At 34.4% G+C, this 23,650-nt stretch overlaps 1 protein-coding gene across 2 annotated transcripts in view; it reads left to right on the plus strand.

The window, feature by feature from the left end:
- Positions 1-9,983, plus strand: part of PTAR1 (protein prenyltransferase alpha subunit repeat containing 1) — a 52,748-nt gene extending 42,765 nt beyond the window's left edge. For both annotated transcript variants that reach the window (XM_054583037.1, XM_054583038.1), the window contains exon 7: positions 765-9,983. In XM_054583037.1, the coding sequence (XP_054439012.1) occupies positions 765-1,107 (343 nt within the window). In that variant the 3' untranslated portion in view covers positions 1,108-9,983. The remainder of the gene's footprint in view (positions 1-764) is intronic.
- The last annotated feature ends 13,667 nt before the right edge of the window (positions 9,984-23,650 follow it).

The following is a 23,650-nucleotide window of genomic DNA, read 5'->3' on the forward strand; positions in this document are numbered from 1 at the left end:
TAGAACTTGTGTAGTTTACTTGGTTGTGTACACTAGATGTGTACCCCACTGAGTCAAACTTTTGTAGATTAGGCACATGGATCTTCATTTTTAATAAATAACTCCACATGATTCTAAGGACAATAGAGGAAGAATAGGAACCTGTAGTTTATACTTCACCCAGAGCCCAGCACATTCCTAATACATGTGGATTTTTAATGAAACTGTAGTGATTGATTTAGGGAAATTCACATGGTTTCTAGGTAGTGAGACCAACTGCGAGGGATTGTTCTTACTAAAGAAAGTACTGGATAGATGCTGTGGACTAAGCCTCTAAAGGAATTAGTTAATCCCTTTTTTCAGGAATCACTTGTCTTTTGAAATATCAACAAGGTTGATTTTTGGTTTCATATTATAGTTTATAGCAGAGATTGGCCAAGAGCTATTTTTGGTTTCATATTATAGTTTACAAATAATAACAACTTCAAACGATTGTCATCATCTCAGGCGATGCTACTTAAAAACGTTTCTCACAAAAAAAAAAAACAAACCCAAACAAACAGTAATCTGGGTTTGTAAGGCTGTCCAAATACCCAGAGATTTTTACCATGACTATTCTTCCTCCTTCTCCCAGGAACTCTGGGTTACAAATGGAGCAGTTAACTGAGTACTGTATGTTTTGAAATTATCAACTTATTTTTTTGTTGTTGTTTTTCTTGAAAAGCTTGACCTTACAATGTGACCTTTTTTTCTCTATGTTCTTCCCTCCCCTTTCTGTTTCACAGGCGGCATGTTTTCTACCTTCAACATCACTTAAGTGGTAGGTTTCCTCACAATGTGACCCAGTTGTCACCTGCAGACAGCCCTGGAGGGACTTCTAGTGACTTGCACCACATCCCAGCAGGCCCTCATACAGCTCAGGCAATGGAAGTGGACGGATTGAGTGACTCTAGCAAGCAAGGCTATTCCCAGGAAACAAAGCGCCTGAAGCGGACCCCAGCTCCAGATTCCCTAGGCCTGGAAATGGAACATAGGTTCATCGATCAAGTGTTGTCCACCTGCCGGAATGTAGAGCAGGCCAGGTTTGCCAACGCATATAGGAAATGGCTGGATACGTTGAGTCAATGAAAGAGGTGGACTATTCCTGCTCCCCTTTTAGTGCAATATTGCTTTCCTTTCTTATTTACGTAACTGCATGAATTGTTTGCTATTATTAGCTAACCATATATTCTTCTTCTTTAGGTTAAAAGTCCTAAAAAAAATCTTTCATTGTATTTATTTTGTTAAGAACTGGCATTCCTTTGGGGATAAAATAATTGTGTAGTTCCTTCCTGCTAAACAGTGAGTCTTAATTTTTTTTCTTTGTAACTTCCCATCCTTTATATTTCTACACTTCTGTAGTTTTAACGGAAGCCTGTATTTCTAGGCTCCCCCTCATTTGGTTCTCCTGGTTGGTTCACACACACCTCCGCCCACCTCAGTGCAATTGCTGGGTAGACTCATCTTTTTAAATTAAAAATTTATGTTGTAGTTAAGCTTAAAAACAATACAAATGCAAAATTACTCAATCTAATTGTTGTTTTGAGAATCAAATGGCCAGATGGATGGGTATGTGAAAATATAAACCATTTCTTTCTCTTGAATATTCTATTCAAGTTACAGACCAAGATAACCAAAGTCAGAAGTATTGGAATTTATATGAAAATAATGCTTCCAATGTAATCCCTTTTTTAAATGGTTATTTTAAAATAATAATAATGATTTTAAGAGTTTATGTAATTGCAGTACTGGAAAATTATTTTTATTACTAGTTTTGATAGGTTGTTTTTACCTCAAATTTGGTATATGCCAAAAACACTCAAGTCAGCGCTTAGAAAAATCGATTTTTTAAAAAAACCTGGAATGCCATTTTTAGTTATTACTACTTATTTTCCTTCCATTTCACCATGAAAAATGGTAGAAATATGCATAGAAATGTATCCACAAAGATCTTCCTTTTAAAAAATTTAAGTTATTGAGGATACACTGGATAAACTACAAAATTTTTATGAAGTGATTATTCAAAGTTAACTGGCAAAAGCCAGGGAGACAGAATAGTTTTGAAGGTTAGTTCTTCAATCTTTATTTAAAAAATAAAACAATTTAAAAACTTTGATACTAAACTTATCAGGGATGAGATACCAAAGTATCCACCTATATCTGTATCTTATCTTTTCAATAACAAGGGCTGGTTTTTTTCAGGTTAGTGCAGCAGTGGTGGGGAAAGGGCCAGGCAACGTCTATTTTCTATTATTATATTTCCACCATCATAAATGGTCTGCATTTCTTATTTCCTCATACCTTTCTGTTTAATTTCCCAGTCTGTTTCATATTTTTTGTCACTTTCACTTTGGTCTGTTTTTCCTTATCTGTCTTATTTCAGGGACATATTCTAAAAACATTCTCTCTATTTCGAATGAATTCCATACTTCATTTCTCTCTCTCTCTCTCTCTCTCTCTCTCTCTCTCAATGTGAACTGCTTCTCTAAAAGTTCCCCTGATGATGGAAACTGTCTTTTGCCCGGTGTGTATTATGAGAGTAATAGTGGCAGAAACAAGTGTGACCACCACACTTCGCTGTTCTCCTTTTTACGTGCTACATCACTTAACAGTGTGAAGAGACAGCTGTAGAGACAGGCAGACCTCGCTTATCTTTCCATTATGGAGGCACATTGCCATAACGGAAAAGAGTAAGTCCTTTACTTCTGCATCATGATTTTGCTGAGCGGCAAAATGTTAAGAGTTAAGAACACCAGAAAAATTGTCCAGCTTGGTTTCTGTAGACAGAAGCTGCTCTTATCTCTTAAGGGCAAAATTACCCTTTTGTAGCTTTTACGGTATTTTAGTGAGAAAATAATTGCCATTATGAATATAATTCCATGGCCCTTTGTGTACAAGGCATATTCTGAATCAAATAAATACCTCAAGGTCCACCTAGACCTCTATGGGTAAAACCATTAGTTTGTGATCTTCAGCACCTGCAGGGGTTTGGGGGGAAATTACACAGAGAAGACATGGGATATTCTTCCCATTCCACTAACACATGTTGCCAAATTCTGGCCTCACTCAGTATTTACCTTTTTTCCAAACATCATTTTAAGTATCCCAAGTATTAGAGCTTCTAATGCTTTTGATGTTAGAGTGTTCAGGACATGACTACAGACAAAACCCTGTGAATCATCAACTAAATTTTATAGTGTTTCACATCTTTTTATACCTTCCATTGAGTATCTATCTTGCTCATCTTGTTAACTGTCTTCTCTGTTTTAAGGCTCTTAGCCCATCCCTTTCTGAAGCCCCACAGTCCTCTAGTATCTTGTTCTCTTCTCTTCCTAATGAAATTGTAAGTAGGGAGAGAAAATACAAACATTCAAAGGGTACTGTTTGTATGTGACTTTTCTGTGATACTTTATTTCTAAAATTTTTATTTCTCAAGTCTCATTCACAGAAAAACCTAGTATTGCTCTATATGGGTGTACTTTTTTCCTAAATGGTTTACACCTGAACTCACCAGCGGTAGCATGATAATAACTGGCTGAATGAGCTCATGTAGTGGAAAGGATGTATCTATCAGGCACTTGTCAGTCTTCTTACTTTTTATAAATATGTTGTTGTTTTAAAAAAAGATGGTTTAGGTTGACACACATTTCATCAAACTTTCACTGAAAGACAGTAGGCCATAGAACATCCTGTGGATCATGAATACTACTGACATGCAAAAAAGCAATAAGATTGTCAATATCTTCACCACCACCACCACCACCTAACTTTTTTTTTTTTTAGTGTGACAATTTTGGTAAAACGGTGTTCCCAGATTCTACTTGCACATTATGAAGATTTTTTAAATATTTATTAACAAATGATTAACTGTTTGAAGAGGGGAAAGATTCATCATGAAGATAGATAGAGCGAGTTATGATTGAGAAATTGATGGATTAGAGCAGTGGATTGTGAATGAATGATGTATTCTAACCTCATGATACTTCAGTGGACATTGCATATAGAATCAGTATATATACACACACATGCACCCCCACCTTGTTTAAGCTTATTAAATCCCTTCTAAGAAGTACAACTGTAATTATCAATTAACTGTACTTTAATATATACTAAAAATTCATAGAACTAATGAAGTCCACTTGCATTAAGAACACTACTTTCTGTTTTGATGTTGGAGAACAGATATTACCAACATAGCCAGAGCCACTTATGAGCATCTGAAGAAATTCTTTGATTTTAAAGACATGTTGATCTGTACCTGTGGCTGGATAGTTATTTTGCACTTCACCTTTTCTCCTTCCAAACTTGAACTGTGGACCTTGTAGATATTAAACCTATGTTAGTCATTTGTTTTAAGCTTGAGAATTTGATATCTATTCGTGTCCCCTTTTTCTTTTCTAGGATTTAGCATTTTATTACCTTTTTGGAAACTTTGGGTGCAGACTTTCAGTCATATTTCTTATTCCTATTGTACGGTTCTAGTTTAAATCAAAGGCTTCATTATTAATAAGACTAAATGTATACACACATCATTAAAAGCCACTTAAATCTTCAGATAAGGGCTTATGTAACAAGATGTAGAAACAAAAGTTCTTGGATTTTTACGTGGCATTTTGTAGGAAATATGGTGGTAACTTTTGTGTCATTTAGATATATTCAGGTCATATCAATTCATGCTTGAGACTGTGTGTGTGTATGTGAGAGAGAGAGAGTTTAGATAACTTCTAATATTGTTAAGAACAGATTATTAGTCTAGTAATTATAGCACAAGATGGTATCTGACATAGGGGCTAAATACAGTTTGGGAATGTAACTGCCACTTGTACAATAATCTATCTAAACCTTAGTTCCCCTGAATTACAGAAGATGATAAAGATCCAGTTATCAAAGGAATGACATCTAATCTTTTTTTGTGTAAAGTTTTTGTAAGCTTACAGTTATTTTGTTACTAGAAAATTATATTTTAAAACTTCAGCATTTAAAGTATGCTAGACAATTTGAACAGCACTGTAACAACAGAACCTTTTGTTCTTCTGAATAGATTTCTCAAATAGAACTGTTGCAAATGCTAGCACTTTGTGTGCTGCCGCCTCCCTGTGCTTGGGTGTACTCGGTAACGTGCTCCTGTTTAATGAAGTGTGTGGAGGCACAGGAAAGCCTAGGCAATATTCAGTGTGATGGAGGCAGTAAGCAGGAAAAATCAACCCTGAGGATTCTACTTAATGTCACACAGTGTCTTTAAAAAAAAAATAACTATACATACTGTGTTAATTCGAGTGCCTTTCTTACTTTTGGGGGGAGCAAGATTATATTTAGTCTAATGTTTAGGTAGAAAACAGAGGACAGGAGTGTTATCAAACAGTTGATTGTGACTCATTTATTCCAGTCACTAGCATGGTTCCCATGGGGTATTTTATCTTTAACGAGATACTGATGTGAGCAGGTGGGATGTTCTGGTTTACATTCATCGGTTATCATGTTTAAGCACCCTACCAAGAAGAATTGGTTCTTTGGGGGGAGGGGTTGGAGGCATCACATTTAAAGGATGGCATGTAAACAATTAAACATCAGTTTGTGTTCAAAGGGAAACAGTGGCTCTCTGCCATAAAAGAAATGCCATACAGTTGTCCTGAATGAACCCTTTGCCTCACTTTAAGGACTTAGAGAATTCCCTCCCAAACCCAGGCCTGCTTAAGACAGTTGAAAAGGAAAATAAATAAATGGAACCTTTGTTCTTTCAGACACTGGAGGGAAAGAAGTCGATACTGAGATGAAGTTTTAAATCTGGCATTTTATTTACTGGGGTATGGAAAGGGGAGAGATGGGAGTTCCCTGTTTCAAGATAACAAGTAATTTTTAATTGTAATTTCATAAAAATAGCTAAGGACTCCAAAGTGCTTTTCAGATGACTGTTGAATAATATCTCTCAATAATATATGTCATGTTCATACTTGAGACAGCAAACCATTGTGTCAGTTGTGGATCTAGGGTGGAGGAGAGCCTTAGGCTCCTGGTTTTGACTTCTGTATTCTCAGCAGGCCATGTTAACACTGCAAAACCAAATTCTTTGCTTTAAAAAAAAAAGAGAGAGAGAGAGAGGGAGGGAGAACAGTAGCTTAGTCTGCTCATGAAACCTTGTGCTTCCAGGAGTATTTTATATATATAAAATAGTTTGTGCTTTGGGGCAATAATATGGTCTACAAAGCTAACCCTGGCATTACTTTAATTAGTCTTGTTATTATTCCTCAGGGTGTAGAAGATTTAGTCAATTTAGGACAAAATTTTATATTCAGTGGCAAAAAAGAAAAGGCAAAAATATACTAAATATATTATTAGTTCTTAAAATTTTAGTATAGATAGTATTTTTTATAAACCACTACCAGCGCAGTAGCATGTAGATGCTTGGTGACTGCCTCACTGCTCATCCTGCTGCTTTGGTCCCTATGGCTTTGTTATGAATGTTCTCTTCCACGTGTCTCCTCTGGAAACAGTTTCCGTATTGTATTATTTTTCATGTTTGGCAGAGGTGGGGGTGTTTCAGATGACATTCTCAGTTTTTGGAAATCCTAATGAAGAAATGACTACTGTTTTCAAACTGACAATTATTTTGCTTCTTAAAACTTCAATTTCCCTAAGAGGGTGTTTTATATTCAGACCCTGTACATGTTCAGTACATTGCATAATGCTTTGTACCTTATAGGAGTTCAGCAGGTCAGAGTTGTTAAAGGTCAGAAAATTAAAACTAGCTTACCTCTTTCTTCTCACCGTTGTTCATATTCTTAGTTTTAGAAGAAATAAAGTACATAAGATATTTAATCAGGTTCAAACATACAAGGCAAAGACTGTAAGTGAAATTCAGACATTTTTAAAGCATATGTGTGTGTATATATATTTATGTTTATGCATTTAAATGAGATTTGGAACTCGAATTTATATCATGGTTTTACAAAGAATTTTATCTGAGGAATTTTATTTTCATATTTGCTTAAAGTGCTCCTGTTTTAAAGGTATTTTTATTAGACCAACCCCCTCAAGCAAAGTTAGAACCATAACACAAGTGCCCATTTGCTTGAATTAATCAGATATTTGTAAATTATATTAAATCTTTGGTTGCGGACAAACCAGTGGCATTTCTTCCATGTCTTTAGGGAATCAGCCTTAAGTTTATGTATGGCAGTCACTTTCCTCAAACTACTATGCAGCATACTTCAGATGTGTATTTATCTTTATAAAGCAATCAGTAATAAATTTGAAGTTTTTTAATGTCATTTTTGTCATAGGGATGAAAATATTACATGTCCAGATGTTGACTCATACAGCATTCTATTAAAAGTGCTCATATGTTATCCTCCCTCACAAATGTCATCTTGCATTTGGAGCAGGTATGTTTTCACAGTGGTAAAAGAATGAGAGTAGACTGAGTGCGATTATAGTAGGTGTTCAATAATAGTCATTTATCAATCTACCATCAAAATAACAGCTTTCAGACAGGAGACTGCTATCCTTCACTGAGGAGTATATTTTCAGAGTAATATATGTTTGAAAAATATATCATTTGACATGAATTTTCAGGCTTATTTAGGTTGGAGTTAGTAACATGTAATAAAAATATTATTCATGTAGAACATGGTCTGAAGATAGGAGTGTGAAAAGCTTAGTGTCTTTTTGTGCAAGGCACATTAATCAATGTAATGAAGTGTTTCAGTAGGCTGTTGAACTCTAGAAAGAACTATATAGTCTTTTGCAATCAGTTTCTATGCTGGTATATCCTGGTTTAGGTTCTATATTTCTCCCTGAATCTTGGTTGCTTTCCAATGTCTTAAACATCTATAAAGAACATCTTTAAAATAAGGGAGATTTTTTTCTTGTGAATGATATAGTAGATTCAGAATCTGATAACTTGTGGCTTTCAGAGCATTTTTAGAATGCTCTGGAATTCCAGTGGAAATTGGAAACAGATGTAAACAGTTAAACATTCCAACCTGAGTTGTGAGGAGCAGAGTGTGGAGTACAATTGCAATCAGATATTGGCTCCTAAAGAGGTTCTTGACATGTGGCTTTGACGCTGGCTTCTGACTGGGGTGACCACTATCAGTATTGTAATTTGGTGTGTGTTGTTCCTATAAGAATAATGGAATGTGTATTAGATTCACTTGATTTTGAGTTGGATGAAATAAAAGTTGAGGTATTGTAAGTATGCCAAATGTTTATACCCTCTTGTAAAAACAAAAAAGAAAGAGGGGAAGAAAATGATAAAAGGCCAATTTTTTTTTCAGTAGCTTCTAAATGTCTTAAAATACATGTCTCTTGAACACTAGGCAGTTGGTTACTTTAACACTGAGAAACTTTAAAGAAGTTCTCAAATACTATATTCTACTGTTAGAACTCACCATGCATGTTAATTTTACATAGCTTGAAGATTTTCTTAAATGAAATATTTAAGTAAGTAGCACTCAATATCGTTTTAAGATTCTGTTAAAGGTTGTGGTTAAATGGACAAGTTATATATAGGATCTGTGGTGCAAGGTCAGATCCTGTGCATTAAAATACATTTGGCTAACTTATTTTACTGAAGATACTAATTGTGTTCACTCTGATTGCACTGCTGTTTAAGAAAAACTATTTTTCCCCCAAAACCGGTCTGCCTTGAATTTCCTTTAGCTCTCATCATATACTGATTGACATTTTTTAAGGGTTAAATATTTTATGAATTCTTTTTACACTTAAATTGTATCCAGGGGTGTCCAACCTTTTGGTGTCTCTGGGCCACACTGGAAGAAGAGGAGTTGCCTTGGGCCACACGTTAAATACGCAAACACTAACGAAAACTGATGAGCCAAAAAAAAAAAAAATTTTTTTTTTTAAGTAAACTTACGATTTTGTGTTGGGCCACATTCATAGCCATCCTGGGCAACATGTGGCCTGTAAGCTGTGGGTTAGACACCCCTGCTGGGAGTGTATACTTTAGAGAAGAATAAAAATAAATCCTGAAGTACAGTATGTGTAGAGGGTGCTTATGATATCCTGGGAGTTAGTACTCCACAGGGTTTAAAGCATGATGCTAAATTTTAAGGCTAATGCCATGATTAGAGATTACCTATATGTGCTCTGTCCAATAGAAATAAACGTGATCCACATTGTAATTTTTACTTTTCTGGTAGCCACATTTTTTAAAAGGTGAAACTTAATAATAATATATTTAATCCAATGTATTATCATTTCAGTATGCAATCAATATACAAAATTATTGACATATTTAACCTTTTCCTGCAAAATTCAGTGTGTATTTTGTACTCACAGTGCATCTAAATTCTGACTAGCTACATTTCAAGTGCTCAAATAACCAACGTGGCTAAGAACTACTATATTGGACAGTACAGACTCATAGGGTACGAAGTATGACTTTATTTTAAATTGGGAGATGGTAGGTGAGGTAAGCATGAAATTATGGTACTTTAAAAATTATTTAGTATACTCAGAAAAGTATCTAATAGAACTATCCATTCATTTTCCTTCATCTTCATTTTAAATTTGTCTAGAAGTAGGCTTAACCTGTTTCAATTTGCCAAGCGTAATATGAGGAAGAAATTCCATGCCATGTAAAATACCATGATATGCTAATTACAACTACATTATCAACAACACATTTTTGTGTTTGCTAAACTCTGTCCTGTTTCTTCAAAATAATACCTTAAATTGCATGTTAATTGTATATCTGTACCTATTTTGTTTTTATATTATTCTTACAATACAATCATGTGTATTAACAAACAGCCCTAGGATTCTAATCTTCCTATGCAGCTGTCTTCCATTACTTACTGGTATGCTTATTAAGTTGTGATAAGTGGCAGAAAAATAGAATGAACCATTTCTTTTTTCCATTAGATTTGTTTTTATTATGTGACCATGTACCAAACCAGCTATAAATAATTGTATTTCTGTAGAATATGGGAAATAGTGTTTATGTCTTATCTTTGCTAAATGTTTGCAATTTCTAAGTAAACTTCTCATCTCCTGAAATGAGTGTTAAGTGTGATTTTATTTTATTTTTCTAATGTTGTTTTAAACTCAATTCCAGTCTGCCAGCCTATCCTGTATAACTACTCTGATGGTGGTAGTGGGGTAAAGGTCTGAGTTGTTTCTAAGTGACCAACGAATTGACTGCCTACGTTTACAGAAAGAATAAAATTGTCACATGTCTGGGATATAAAAGAAATGTCAAAAGCAAATTACAGCAATTGCCACAGTTGTTTTTAGAGTGCATTAACAATGACTCATTGACTTATGAAAGTCATCATGACTAGATATGCTTTTTCCATATTTCAAATGGAGTTATCTAGCTGGGAATGAGTTATTTATTTCAATTTTATACCCCATGTATACTTAATCTTGAGTCTCATTTCTTTATGATATAAGCCAGGTAGATACACAGCATTCAGAGTCACTTAAGTGGTATAATACATAAATGGACTCTGAAAAGTATTTGATGAAGTGGACACATTTTATACTCAGATTTTAAATATTTTAAGAGGATGTTTTGTGGGAAAGGCCTTTTATTAATTTGTCCCATGACTATTTAGGATTATGTTGCAAATAATGCATTACTATTATCTACATCTATTTCTGGTAGGAAACAGGGTATAGAATTTATTTTGTATCATGTCCAAGTACCACAAAAAATGTTTAAAACTACTGTATTGTTTTTGCCTTGATATGCTAGGAAAGAGAACTAGCTTACTAAAGACAGTCTTGATTGTAATTAGATTATACTAAGGAGTTTGACAACAATTAGTATTAGCCAAAGCTTCTCTGGAAAATTGCTTTCTTTGGTAGGATACTTCTTGAAATGAAAGATTAGCAATAATAACAGGCAGGATGATACACTGGCCAATTATGTTTTTAAAACATGATAAACCTTTCATTATTTGTCTACAGTTGGCTGTACCACTTTTCTCATGTTGAAAGCTCAAATTTTTGCTTTTGGTGCTCTGTTTCGGTTTGTTTGTTTTTTTAAGGTGAAGAACAGATGGAAAAGCACAGTTATCTCAATAGAGGCAGAAAAATCATTTGACAAAACCCCAAATCCTTTTTTGATTTTAAAAAAATAAGCAAACTAAGAATAGAAAGAAACTTTCTTAAGCCGATGAAGGGCATCTATGAAAAATACACAGCTAACATCATACTTAATAATGAAAGACTGAAATCTTTCTCCCTCAGATCAGAAGCAAGACATGATGTCCCCTCTTGCCACTTTTATTCAACACTATACTAGAATTTCAAGCCAGAGCTATTAGGCAATAAAAAGGAAAAGCATCCAAATTGGAAAGGAAGAATTAAAACTATCACTCTTCACAGATGATAAGATTTTGTGTGTAGAAAATCCTAAGGACCCACTTTAAAAAAAAATGCACAAAAAAACAAGAATTTAGCAAGGTTGCAGAATACAAATCAATTCTATTTTTATACTTGCAATGAAATATATAAAATTAGGGAAATGATTACATTTACAGTAGCATCAAAAATAAAATGTATAGGAATAAATTTAACAAGTATAAAACGTATGGTTCTGAAAACTATAAAAGTGTTGAAATAAAGTCGAAATAAATGGAAGACTATCCTAGGTTTATGGATCAAAACACAACATTAAGATAGCAATACTCTGCAAACTGATCTGCAGATTCAACTTAATACCCATGAGAAGCCCATCTGACTTCTTTTTAAAAATTGACAAGCTGGTTATAAAATTTGTGTGGAACTGCAGTGGACCAAAAATAGCTCATACAAGCCTTAAAAAGGTCAAAGTAGAAGGACTCACATTTTCCAATTTCAAAAATGACTCCAAAGCTACAGTAATCAAGGTAGCGTGGTACTGACATAAGGATTGATATAGGGATCAATGGAATAGAATTCAAAGTCCAGAGGAAAAAAAATAATGTGTGGTTGATTGTTTTTTGATAAGACTGCCATGACCATTCAGTGGGGGGAAAACATTTTTTTCAACAAATAATTTTGGGACAACTGAACATCAACCATGCATGCAAAAGAATTAGTTTGGATCCCTACCTCACACCATACACAAAAATTAACTCAAAAACTATTAAAGATCTAAATGTAAGAGCTAAAACTATAAAATTGAATAAAACATAGGTGTAAATCTTTGTGGCCTTTTATCATTTTTTAGTTGTAACATCATAAGCACAAGTAACAAAAAATAAATTGGATTCCTAAATTAAAAACTTTTGTACTTAAAAGGACACTATCAAGAAAGTGAAAAGGAAAGCCACAGGACAGGAAAGAATATTTACAAGTACATCTGATAAGAGATTAGTCTCCAGGATATATATATAGTCTTAAGAGTTATATAAGAAGTATATATACATATATACTTAAGATTTTATTTATTTTTTTAGAGGGGAAGGGCGGAGAAACATCACTGCGTGGTTGCCTCTCATGCACCCCTTTACTGGGGACCTGTCCTGCAACCCAGACATGTGCCCTGACTGGGAATTGAACCAGCGACCCTTTGGTTTGCAGGCCAGCACTGAATCCACTGAGCCACACCAGCCAGGGTCCAGAATATATTTCTAAAAGCCCTTACACTCAACAATAAAAAGCAAATAATCCAATTAAGTAATTAGCAAAGGTTTGAACACTTCATGGAAGAATACAAATGTTCAATAAGCACATTAAAAGATGTTTAACATGATTATTCACTAGAAAATGTAAATCAAAGCCACTGAGGTACAACTTCATATTTACATGGATCGCTTTAATAAAAAATGGAATTCCAAGAGACTTTAATATTTTTTTAAAAGATGCTATTTTAGAGAGAGGGGGAAGGGAGGGAGAAAGGGAGAGAAACATCAGTGTGTGGTTGACTCTTGCATGCCCCCTACCTGGGATCCTGGCCTGTAATCCAGGCATGTGCCCTGACTGAGAATCAAACCGGTGACCCTTTGGTTTGCAAGCCAGCACTCAATCCACTGAGCCACACCAGCCACAGCTAATCTTTTATTTTAACTTCCTTATGATGCTTATGTTTTTAGATGAATATGTATTTAAATAATTTTTTAAATACTCTCATTTTTGTGGTTGAGAGAGAAGACTCACAGTCAAGCAGATTATTACTACTAGTCAGTTAAAAGCTGATAATAGTATGCCACCTGAAAAAGCAGAGTTATTTCACTAAGATATCCAAATCACCATCATGTATCTAAATTAGACATCAAGGAGAATGATGTCTAGGCCTGGGAAACACATTACAAATTGAAAATACAACTAAATAGTGGTAAGTACACTTTGGGATTTGTTGAGGTGCTTATATTAGAGTAGATAGAGTATAAATAAATATATATCAAAGTGGAAATGAAAGACCAGAAGGAAAAAAAATATAAAAGATACAGAAACCAGCCCTGGCTGGTGTGCCTCAATTGGTTGGAGTGTCATCTCATAGACCAAAAGGTTGCGGGTTTGGTCCCTGGTTGGGGCACATACCAGAAGGCAACCAGTTGAGGTTTCCCTCTCACAGCGATGTTTCTCTCTTTCTCTCATTTTCTCTCTAAAAAGCAATGGAAAAAAAAAAGTTCTTGGGTGAGGATAAAACAAACGAACAGAAAAAAAAAACCCTGAAACCACATTTCTGGCTGTGTACTGACCTAACCTTGAGCAATGTCATAATCTCAAATAATTACAAAAACGTACAGTTAGAGTAAATGTATAAACCACGCTGGGTGTAAAACCATGTGCTGAGCTCCTCGTGTTTTTACTTAGTTCCATTGTCTTTTAAAACACTGTGGACAAATTACAAAACAATCAACAGTCTCCCTGGTCTCATATTCACAGCCTGTAGCTGCCAATTTGAAACCCCTGTTTAAGAGAGTGGTAGACTCATTGGGGAGCAAGCCATCCAAAGGATAAAAAGAGAGGGCAATATGGCTTATTATTTTAATAAACACTTGGCAGGCATTGGTAGGTAAGTGTGATTATGTACTAAACTGAAATAGTTACATCATGTCAATTTAAGAATTTGTCATCTTTGCTGAACTAAACAAGTTATAATTGGCAATATTGCAATATTAATAAAACCAAAGGTATTTTAATGTGACTTGATCTGTTTATTAATGATGTTGCCTTAATTTAAACTATGTTAAACACACAGTACAGTGGAAGATTATAAGAATATTATTTTATCTAGAATGCTAGTTTTTAAATTAAATCAATGGTAAAATATGTAAATATCAAATATATTTAATTATAGAAGTAACAAATTTAAAAGTTTGAAAAATGGAAAAAAAACTAGAGTTGCCACAATACTAAAATCAATTGTTAGTATATATTTTATATGTAAAACTGAGAATAAAAACAAAATGTTGGATTCTGCTTTTTTTAATTCAAAATTGCATCACACTAACTTATCCATATCATATAATTTGCATAAATATAATAAAATGTTGCATCTTAAATTTAGAATGTAGAAAACTTGGAAACCAATCAAAGAAGTTTAAAATATTTTTTAAAACCTTAAAATCTTACAAAATCAGGAATATAAACATTTCAATTTGGAAATTTGATTAGAATGTTTTTAACATTTCTAAATGCAGCATTTGCCAACATACATGATGGTTTCATCTAACAAGACAAAAGGATCAAAGGGTTAATATATTTCTTTCATCAATGTTGATAACTTAAATTTTTTTCCAGTGAATTTACTTTTTAACAAACTTCATTTGGCACAGATTTTAACACTGGCAAATATTTGAAGGCCACCCTTCAAAACTATAAATCTAACTTTCCCAGGTGGCATACAATGGACCTCCTAGGACACAGATAGTTTTATTCCACCCCAAATCTTTTTTATTCTCTTTACTACCCTGAGGAGGAGTCTTTAGAGATGGTATTAAGCCATGCTGTTTATTTCCATGCCCTGGTTTATGATTCCACAGACAGAAATTGGTTCTAGGCTAGCTGCACCCACATAGCATAGCCCCATTGAAGGATTTACCCTACACTGATTACTACAGGAGTCACATTCAGAAGAAATGGCCCCTTCACAGATGGCTAGATTTTTCCACAGGATAAAATATGGCTGCTTTTTAACTTGTTACTAATGTCTTCCATTAGGGGATGTGTTGAATGTAATAGATAAAAGAAAGGAAAGCATTCTTTGATGTGTAGACACCATGACTATAGATGAATTATTATGGAACAAAGATAATAATTGTGGAAGTTTTTCCTAATGTTTACCAACTTTAAAATAATAATCCTGCAAAAGTTAACATACTCAGTTACCTAGAGGTTCATTATACATGTTTTACCTTGAATAGGGCACCCAAAAGGAACATAGCTTAGAATGAGGTGTTCGCTCTGTATTCTTTAAAGGATCAATTATATACATATATTTTTTGTTATATATGTTTCATGACTAAAGCAGGCATCTGGTTTTACTGCCTCAAACATATTCAGACTAAAGATATTGTACCCATGAAATAAATAAAAAAAACCTGGGACCAAAGGTCACCCTTTAATCTCTGTGTTAAAGAGATCCAAAGCTCTTTGTAAGGAAAAATTTGACCCTACTTCCAGGAACCCTCCCTTGCTCATTTCTATCAGAAGGTGCATTTTATTTAGGGCACCAGAGCCCTTTGCAGCTCTCATTTCTGTAAGAGATTATATATCCCCATTTGATTTGTCTGTTAAGACAAGCATGTTTCTGTTTAGCTGGCCACATAAAATAACCACAATATGGGCACTCATTACAGAATGCATATTCACTGTTGCCCAACTTTAATGAAGTCTCAGTTGAGAAACACAGTATTGATGGAGAATTTCAGAGGGATACAAAGATCCATGCATAATGTTTTTTCAAATAAAACTCTATCCCAGGCTCAAGCTAGAAAAATATCAGAAAGCCAACTACTCCTAGAGCAAGAGTAGCAGTAAAGAGCACATGCTCTAAATTTGAAATTAACTTTATCACTTAGTACCTGTATGATCTTTGGCAAGTTCCTTAACCTCTCTCTGGCATAGCCTATGAATCATTTCCTATTTGAATTTGGCTATTCTATTATACACAGTGTAGCAAAACTATGTTTATAGTTGTTTGTATGGAAAATAATAAATAATATTAGAATAAACTGTGTTCATATAATCACAACTGTAAACATACTTTGGCCCCACCCTGCATTTATCCTTATAAAGAGCCTTCAATCCACTGCAATAAAGTGGAGGAAATTATTTCTACAGATAAGTAAATAAATGCATAAGTTAATTGATATATCATAATGTAGAAGGGAAGGTTAATGTATCTTAGGCATGTATAGATGGTTTAATATTTTTAATTATATTACTATATCAAATCAGTAGCTCAGCTAAGGAAGGAAATAAAAGAAAACCCTAGATCATTTAAGTTCTTACTAAAAAGACATAAAGTCTAAATTACAATTTTTTTAAAAAGCTCTTAATAACCTAAAAGACTAATACCTTATTTTAAAGATCTATCTGAAACCTATAGCCACATACACTTTCATAGAAACATATTCATTAAAATTAGAAACAAAATCAGTATATAGCTTTCACCATTATTATTAAACATTGAATTATATTCTGGCCAATGTAAACAATACATAGAGGAGAAATGATCTAAATTTTGGAAAAAAAGGAAATGATCATTACTTATGAATGATATTATATACTAGAAAAACCTGGATAATAAAACGAAATTTCTGGAATTATTTAAAGCTCAGTAAGGTACTAAACATAAAATAAATATGCAATTTGTTCTTTGTTATTAGGCAGCATTTTTGCTTATTCTTAATACAGCAGCAGTAATCAATTACAAAACAATAAAATACAATGGAAAAGTATTCTCATATCCAAAGAAATGTAAAAGACTAATATAAAAAAAACTATACAACTGCTGAAAGATATACAAGGAGAGACGTGTTCTTCAATGGAAAGACCCAAATGTTTTAAATTTGTTAGTCTATCATATTTTATAGATATAACTCAATGCCAATTTAAGTCACAATTTTCTTTACAAAAATAATTATAAAGCTTGGAAAAAATAAATGACTACATTAATTGGGAATAGACTAACCTAAAGCTATAATAATTTAAGACATATAATGGAGACATAGGAGTAGGCAGACACATGCACAAAGCAGATTATTGTATATCAGAATGTGATATGTGTATATGTGTATATGTGATTGATGGGGTATTGCAAACCAATAACAAAAGGAAAGATTATTCAATAAGTTGTTCAGAAAACACTCATTAAGTATTTTGGGGAAAATGAGTTCAGATATTCATCTCATTTTTTTGGATGGACTAAAAGGATAAAAGTAAAATAAGATAAATCATTTAAAAAGATCTTGACAAAAATAGAAGTAAATATTGAATTTCTTGAGCAGGAAAAACTACCTTAGACAGCTGTGAAAAGCAGCAGCATTCCTCTCTGCCAGAGATGGGTGGCTGGTGAAGCAAAGAGCCATTTAAAGGGCCAAGACATAAACTGATATTTGCAGCCACTTATCCTGAGCTACAACAAAGGCAGGGGCAGAGTGGGCTAGAGACACTTGAAGAGAGTCTGGAGACAGAGGTTTTGGAGAGAGAACTGAGACAGCAGCCAGCTGAATTCCAGTGCTCCAGTGCTGTCTTTTCCCCCATAAGGCAGCAGCCAGTCTGGCTCAGTCAGTCTACTCCCCTGAGCAGCAGCAACCTGAGAGGACACAATAGCCCCCCCCCCCCAGGAGGGACTATGCCCTGGCCCTGTGGTACTTAAGTCTGACTCCTGAGTGTAGCGTGATTAGATTAACAACTGAAAGAGACAGCCACAGACAGTAGATTCCTGGAAGTCTTGAACAAACTGCCTAAGGTCAGAGAGGGTCAACATCATCAGACGCAGATGCAGAAAGGAAAAACAGTGGTAAATATTAGAGGGTACCGAGAAGAAATCCACTGTGGTCTTCACCATGATTTGTGATATTTTCTTGACTACACAGCTTTTTAACATCCATTTTGGGTCCATCAAGTTTGTGAATATTAAGTCATTACATTTTATACTTATAGTTTAATTCTCTCCTTTCTTATAATAGTATTAATCTCTTTACAGCCTTATTAATACTGGTTCATTTACTGTTGATAGTGGGATTGTGGGGAGTTATTTTTGCAGATGTGGATTTGTTTCCTGGGCTTTGTGGTTTTCTTCTGGCAGCACCTGCAAAAAGCACACAAGACGTGGTGGGCAGAGTGACCCTCAGTCAACCTGCTGGAGGGCAGGACTCACCAAAGAATGACCAACCAACAATCAAAACCCAATTACTTCCAGAGAGCCAACATAAATGGCATAAAAGGAATGCAAAGAGCAGCAAGTTCAGGAGATCAAGGAGACTGTACCACTGAATCTCACAGGTCTCCTACCGTAGAAGTTCACACCACAAAGTCAGGAAGTCAAGGATCAATTTAAGAAGCAGAAGCAAAAAATAAGATGGAGGATAAAGTAGAAAAAAGCTCCCAGAAAGAGCAAGAAAATGAAAAAAGACTCAAAAAGAATGAAGAGACATTTAGGGAAATGCAGGGCAACCTGAAACGTAATAATATCTGTATAATAGGGATACCAGAAGGAGTAGAGGATGAGAACGGGATAGAGAACCTGTTTGAAAAAGTAATGATGGAAAACTTCCCTAATTGGAGGAGAGAAAAAGTCACACAAGTCCAGGAAGCACAGAGGGTTCCATTCAAGAGGAACCCAATGAGGCCCACTCCAAGACACATCATCATTAAAATGGCAAATATCAAAGACAAACAGAGAATCCTAAAGCAAGCAAGGGAGAAAGTGGTAGTAACATATAAGGGAGCCCTGATAAGGTTAGCAGCTTACTTCTCAACAGAAACACTACAAGCCAGAAGGGACTGGCAAGAAATATTCCAAGTCATGAAAAGCAAAGGCCTGCAACCAAGACTGCTCTGCCCAGTAAGGCTCTCGATTAAAATGGAAGACAAAATAAGGAGTTGCCCAGACAAAAGAAGGGTAAAAGAATACACCTCCACCAAACCAGCACTGCAAAATATGCTAAAGGGACTGCTTTAAGATGAAGAAAAAGAGTCTATGAATACCCAGTTCCTTTCACAGTTGCCAATACTTGATATTACCAATATTTTTAATACATATTAATCTGATTGTGACAATGTGTTATTTTAATTGTTCCCTTATTATTTGTTGAAACTAAACCTATTTTTGTATATTTCTTGCCTATTTCTATTGTTTCTAAAAAAAGCTTTAAATGACTTTTTGGTATTCTTTATCCATTTATCGATTAAAGGTTTGTAGAATTTTCTCCCTAAAAAATAAAAACAATTATTAACCCTTTTTTTAGATATGTGGCAAATACTTTCCCATTCTATTACTTGTCCTTTAACTTTTTTTTATATGTATATTACTACATAGTCTTAAATGTTTAATATAGTCATATTTTCAATATTTTACTTTATAGATTTTGGGTTTGAATATTTTACTTCAGGGTAAGAAAAATATTAGTTTGTATTTTATCCTAAAACTCCTTAGATTCTACATATTGATTTTTAACTCACCTGAATATTTCTTGTATAATGTGTGAAATAGGGTTCTCTATTTGTTTTATTTCAAGTAATAGTGGTCCATGCACCTTATTTGTTGAATAAGCCTTATTTTACCCATTGATTTGAAGTATCAATTTAATCATATATTACTTGTTAGACAGATATAATATATATTGTTTCTACGATGTTCATTATATTTCATTGATCTGCTTGGTTATTTCTGTGCTGGTGTCATGTTGTTTTAATTGCTGAGACATAATGATTTTAAATTTTTTAATATATTATAATTAACTTTGACATTTAAAAAATAAATAAAATCAATATGCATTTAGAAAGAAAGAAAGAAAGAAAGAAAGAAAGAAAGAAAGAAAGAAAGAAAGAAAGAAAGAAAAAGAAAAAGAAAGAACTACCTTTTGCGACAACATGGATGGAACTGGAGAATATTATGCTAAGGGAAATAAGTCAGTTGGTGAAAGACAAATACCATATGATCTCACTTATAAGTGGAATCTATTGAACAAAATAAACTAACGAACAAAATAAACCATAGGCATGGAAAGATGGAGCAGACTGAAAGTGACCAGAGGGGAAGGGGAAAGAGGACAATGGTGGAAAGAAGGGGAAGGGACTAGACAAAGACCATGTATGAATGACCCATGGACATGGACAGCAGAGTGGGAACTGACTGTGGGAGAGGGGGGTGGGGGTGGGATGGGTGGAGGGGGGTGAAGGGGGCAAAATTGGGACAACTGTAAAAGAATAAACATGATTTAAAAATTAAATATAAAGATGCTCAATGTAAAAAAAAAGAATCAGAGATCAAGGGAAAAAATCCCATTTTCTATAGCAACAAGGAAAATAAAGTACCTAGAAATAAACTTAACCAAGGAGGTAAAAGACCTGTACACAGAAAACTATATAACACTGAAGAAAGAAATTAAGGAAGACACAAATAAATGGAAGCATATACCATTCATGGATTGGAAGAATTAACATCATCAAAATGTCTATACTACCCGAAGCAATTTACAGACTCAATGCAATCCCTATGAAAATACCAATGATGTATTTCATAGATATAGAACAAACATTTCAAAAATTTATATGGAACTATAAATGACCCCGAATAGCCGCTGTAATTTTGAGAAAGAACAAAGTAGGAAGGATCACAATATCTGAGATCAATACCTGATATGTCCCCTAGAGTAAGGGACATAGAGGAAAGGACAAACAAATGGGACTTCATCAAAACAAGAAGCTTCTGCATGGCTAAAGAAAACATCAGCAAAATGAAAAGGGAACCAACCATATGGGAAAATATATTTGCCGATGATACCTCACACAGGGGTTTGGCTCCAAAATATGTAAAGAACTCACACAACTCCACTCCAGGAAAACAAACAATCCAATTAAAAAATGGGCAAAGGACCTGAACAGACACTTCTCGAAGGAGGGCATACAGAGGGCCCAAAGACACATGAAAGGATGCTCAGCATCACTAGCCATCAGAGAGATGTAAATTAAAACCACAATGAGATACCACTTCACACCGATCAGAATGGCCATCATAAACAAATCAACAAACAACAGGTGCTGGCGAGGTTGTGGAGAAAAGGGAACCCTAGTACACTGTTGGTGAGAATGCAGACTGGTGCAGCCACTATGGAAAACAGTTTGGAATTTCCTCAAAAAGCTAAAAATGGAACTGCCTTTTGACCCAGCAATTCCATGGCTGGGATTTTACCCTAAAAATCCCAAAACATCAATTCAAAAGAACCTTTGCACCCCAATGTTCATAGCAGCACAATTTACAATAGCCAAGTGCTGGAAGCAACCTAAGTGCCCATCAGGAAATGAGTGGATAAGAAAACCATAGTACATTTACACGATGGAATACTACGCAGCAGAAAGAGCTACTACCCTTTGCAACAGCATGTATGGAATTGGAGAGCATCATGCTAAGCAAAAAAAGCCAGGGGGTAAAAGACAAATACCATATGATCTCACCTATAAGTGGAACCTAATCAACAAAACAAACAAGCAAGGAAAATATAACCAGCAACACTGAAAGAAAAAACAAACTGACAGTAATGACAGGGGAGCCGGGAGGGGGGGTAATGGGGAAAGGAAGGGAAGGGTCAAATCAAGGAACATGTATAAAGGACCCAAGGACAAAGCCAAACTGGGGAAGGATTGAGGATGGGAGGTGGGAGTGGGAGGGGCAGGGGAAAATTATGGTGGGAAATGGAGACAAATGTATTTGAAGAATAAAAAAAAATTTTTTTAAGTTTCAATATTTTTTAATATGGTAATCCCACTTCTAGAAATCAGTAATGGGATAATCCTGGGGGGGAAAAACTGTGTATAAAGATGTTCACTAGTATTATTTACATTAATGAAAATTTGTAAGGAACTTAAATGTTGAACTATATAGAAGATTATTAATTATAAAATAATATATAGCCACTAAAAATAGTGTTTGCAAGGGAATTTTTAAAATAAGATGATAACGTTTGCTAAGTGAGGAAAGCCAAATGCAAAATTGTTTATAGAATATGATCACATATTTGTAAAAATGAAAAGTAGAGAAAAAAGAATTTTTAAAAGTACATGCTAAGAGTAGTTTTTTTGAGTGGAGGAGAGGTAATTTTGTTCTTTCAACTCTTTTATAGTTACCTAATTTTCTATAAGAATATATTAGTCTATATTTTTATAATATATAATATGACTCATCTACTATCACTTCTGTATTTGGAGCAGCAAAGAAATCTCCTGGTATGTACTCATTGTAGATTATAGGTTTCTGATTTTAATAAAAAAATTCTGTATGAACTTTTAAACCAATGGCGATAAGCTCCTAATTCCATCTGGCGCTAGCAAGCCGTGTGGAGGTTGGCTACATGGAAAAAGGTTGACTGACCACAGATTCTCCTGCCAGGCGGGTCAATGCTATACAATATGTAATGATCAATTGGGCCTGAGGAGGAAGAATATTTTAGAAAAAAAATACGGTTCTCTTAAACTTCCTTCATGGAAAATTTTTGTTTGCTATTTTAAAAACTACTTTTTCTGAGTACAATAATAATAAATGCTTGTTATAAAGAGTTTAAGTGTTATAGGGCTTTATGATGGAATGAATGACTAGCACTATTATATTTGGTATATATTACTCCAAAAATTTTGGATGAACTAACACTTAAAAAACAATAATGGGATCATTCGAAGGATACTGTTTGTAACCTAAATGTTCAGTTAATAGTACTGGGGTTGGCAAAAGTAGGTTTACAGTTGTTCATATGGAAAAAGACATGACATGCAGCTTATGATCGTTACAAGAGCCTTTCTTAACCCTGTGTTTCATGCACTCACACCTGTAAACCTACTTTTGCCTCATTCTGTATATTGCACACAAATATCCCTTGGAAGTCACAGCGGACCCCCTATTTGTTTTAATGATTTATTATATTCTTGTTTTAGTGCACTATAATTTATTTAATTAATTCCCTATTGGTAGTTACTTTGATTACCAACTCCATACTATCAACAATGCTGTATTAAATACATGCATGTCTTTGTACACCTGCATAATGCAAAAATGTCTGAAGAGTTTTACTATTTTACAATAAACCACCCATCACTCTTGAATATTTCTGTGTGATAAATTCCTAGAAATGGAATTTCTGGGACAAAGCTCATTGCTAAGCAGGGTTTTACAAATGTTGTTTATACTCACTACACTATGATGAAAATGGCTGTTTTCTTACACCTTCAACAATGTAATATAATATCTAGTTTTGTTTTGTTTTGTTTTGGCTAATCGAATGTGTAAAATATGGTCATTGTCATATTTTGTACTTCTTTAATTATTTGAGAAGTTGAGCACCTTTTCTTCTAGGAAATGACCATTACTGTCCTTTGTCTGTATTTCTATTTGCTTATGCTTTTTGTTGATTTGTTAAAGCTCTTTAATACTTTCATATCAGGGAATGCAGCCCTTTGTTATGTTACAGGCATGGTTTCCTCAGGGTTTGTTTTTTTTTACCGTTTCTTTTCA

Source organism: Pteronotus mesoamericanus, unplaced genomic scaffold, assembly GCF_021234165.1.
Source record: "Pteronotus mesoamericanus isolate MK-2021 breed Mesoamerican mustached bat unplaced genomic scaffold, CSHL_Meso_final contig_73, whole genome shotgun sequence".
Lineage (NCBI taxonomy): Eukaryota > Metazoa > Chordata > Mammalia > Chiroptera > Mormoopidae > Pteronotus > Pteronotus mesoamericanus.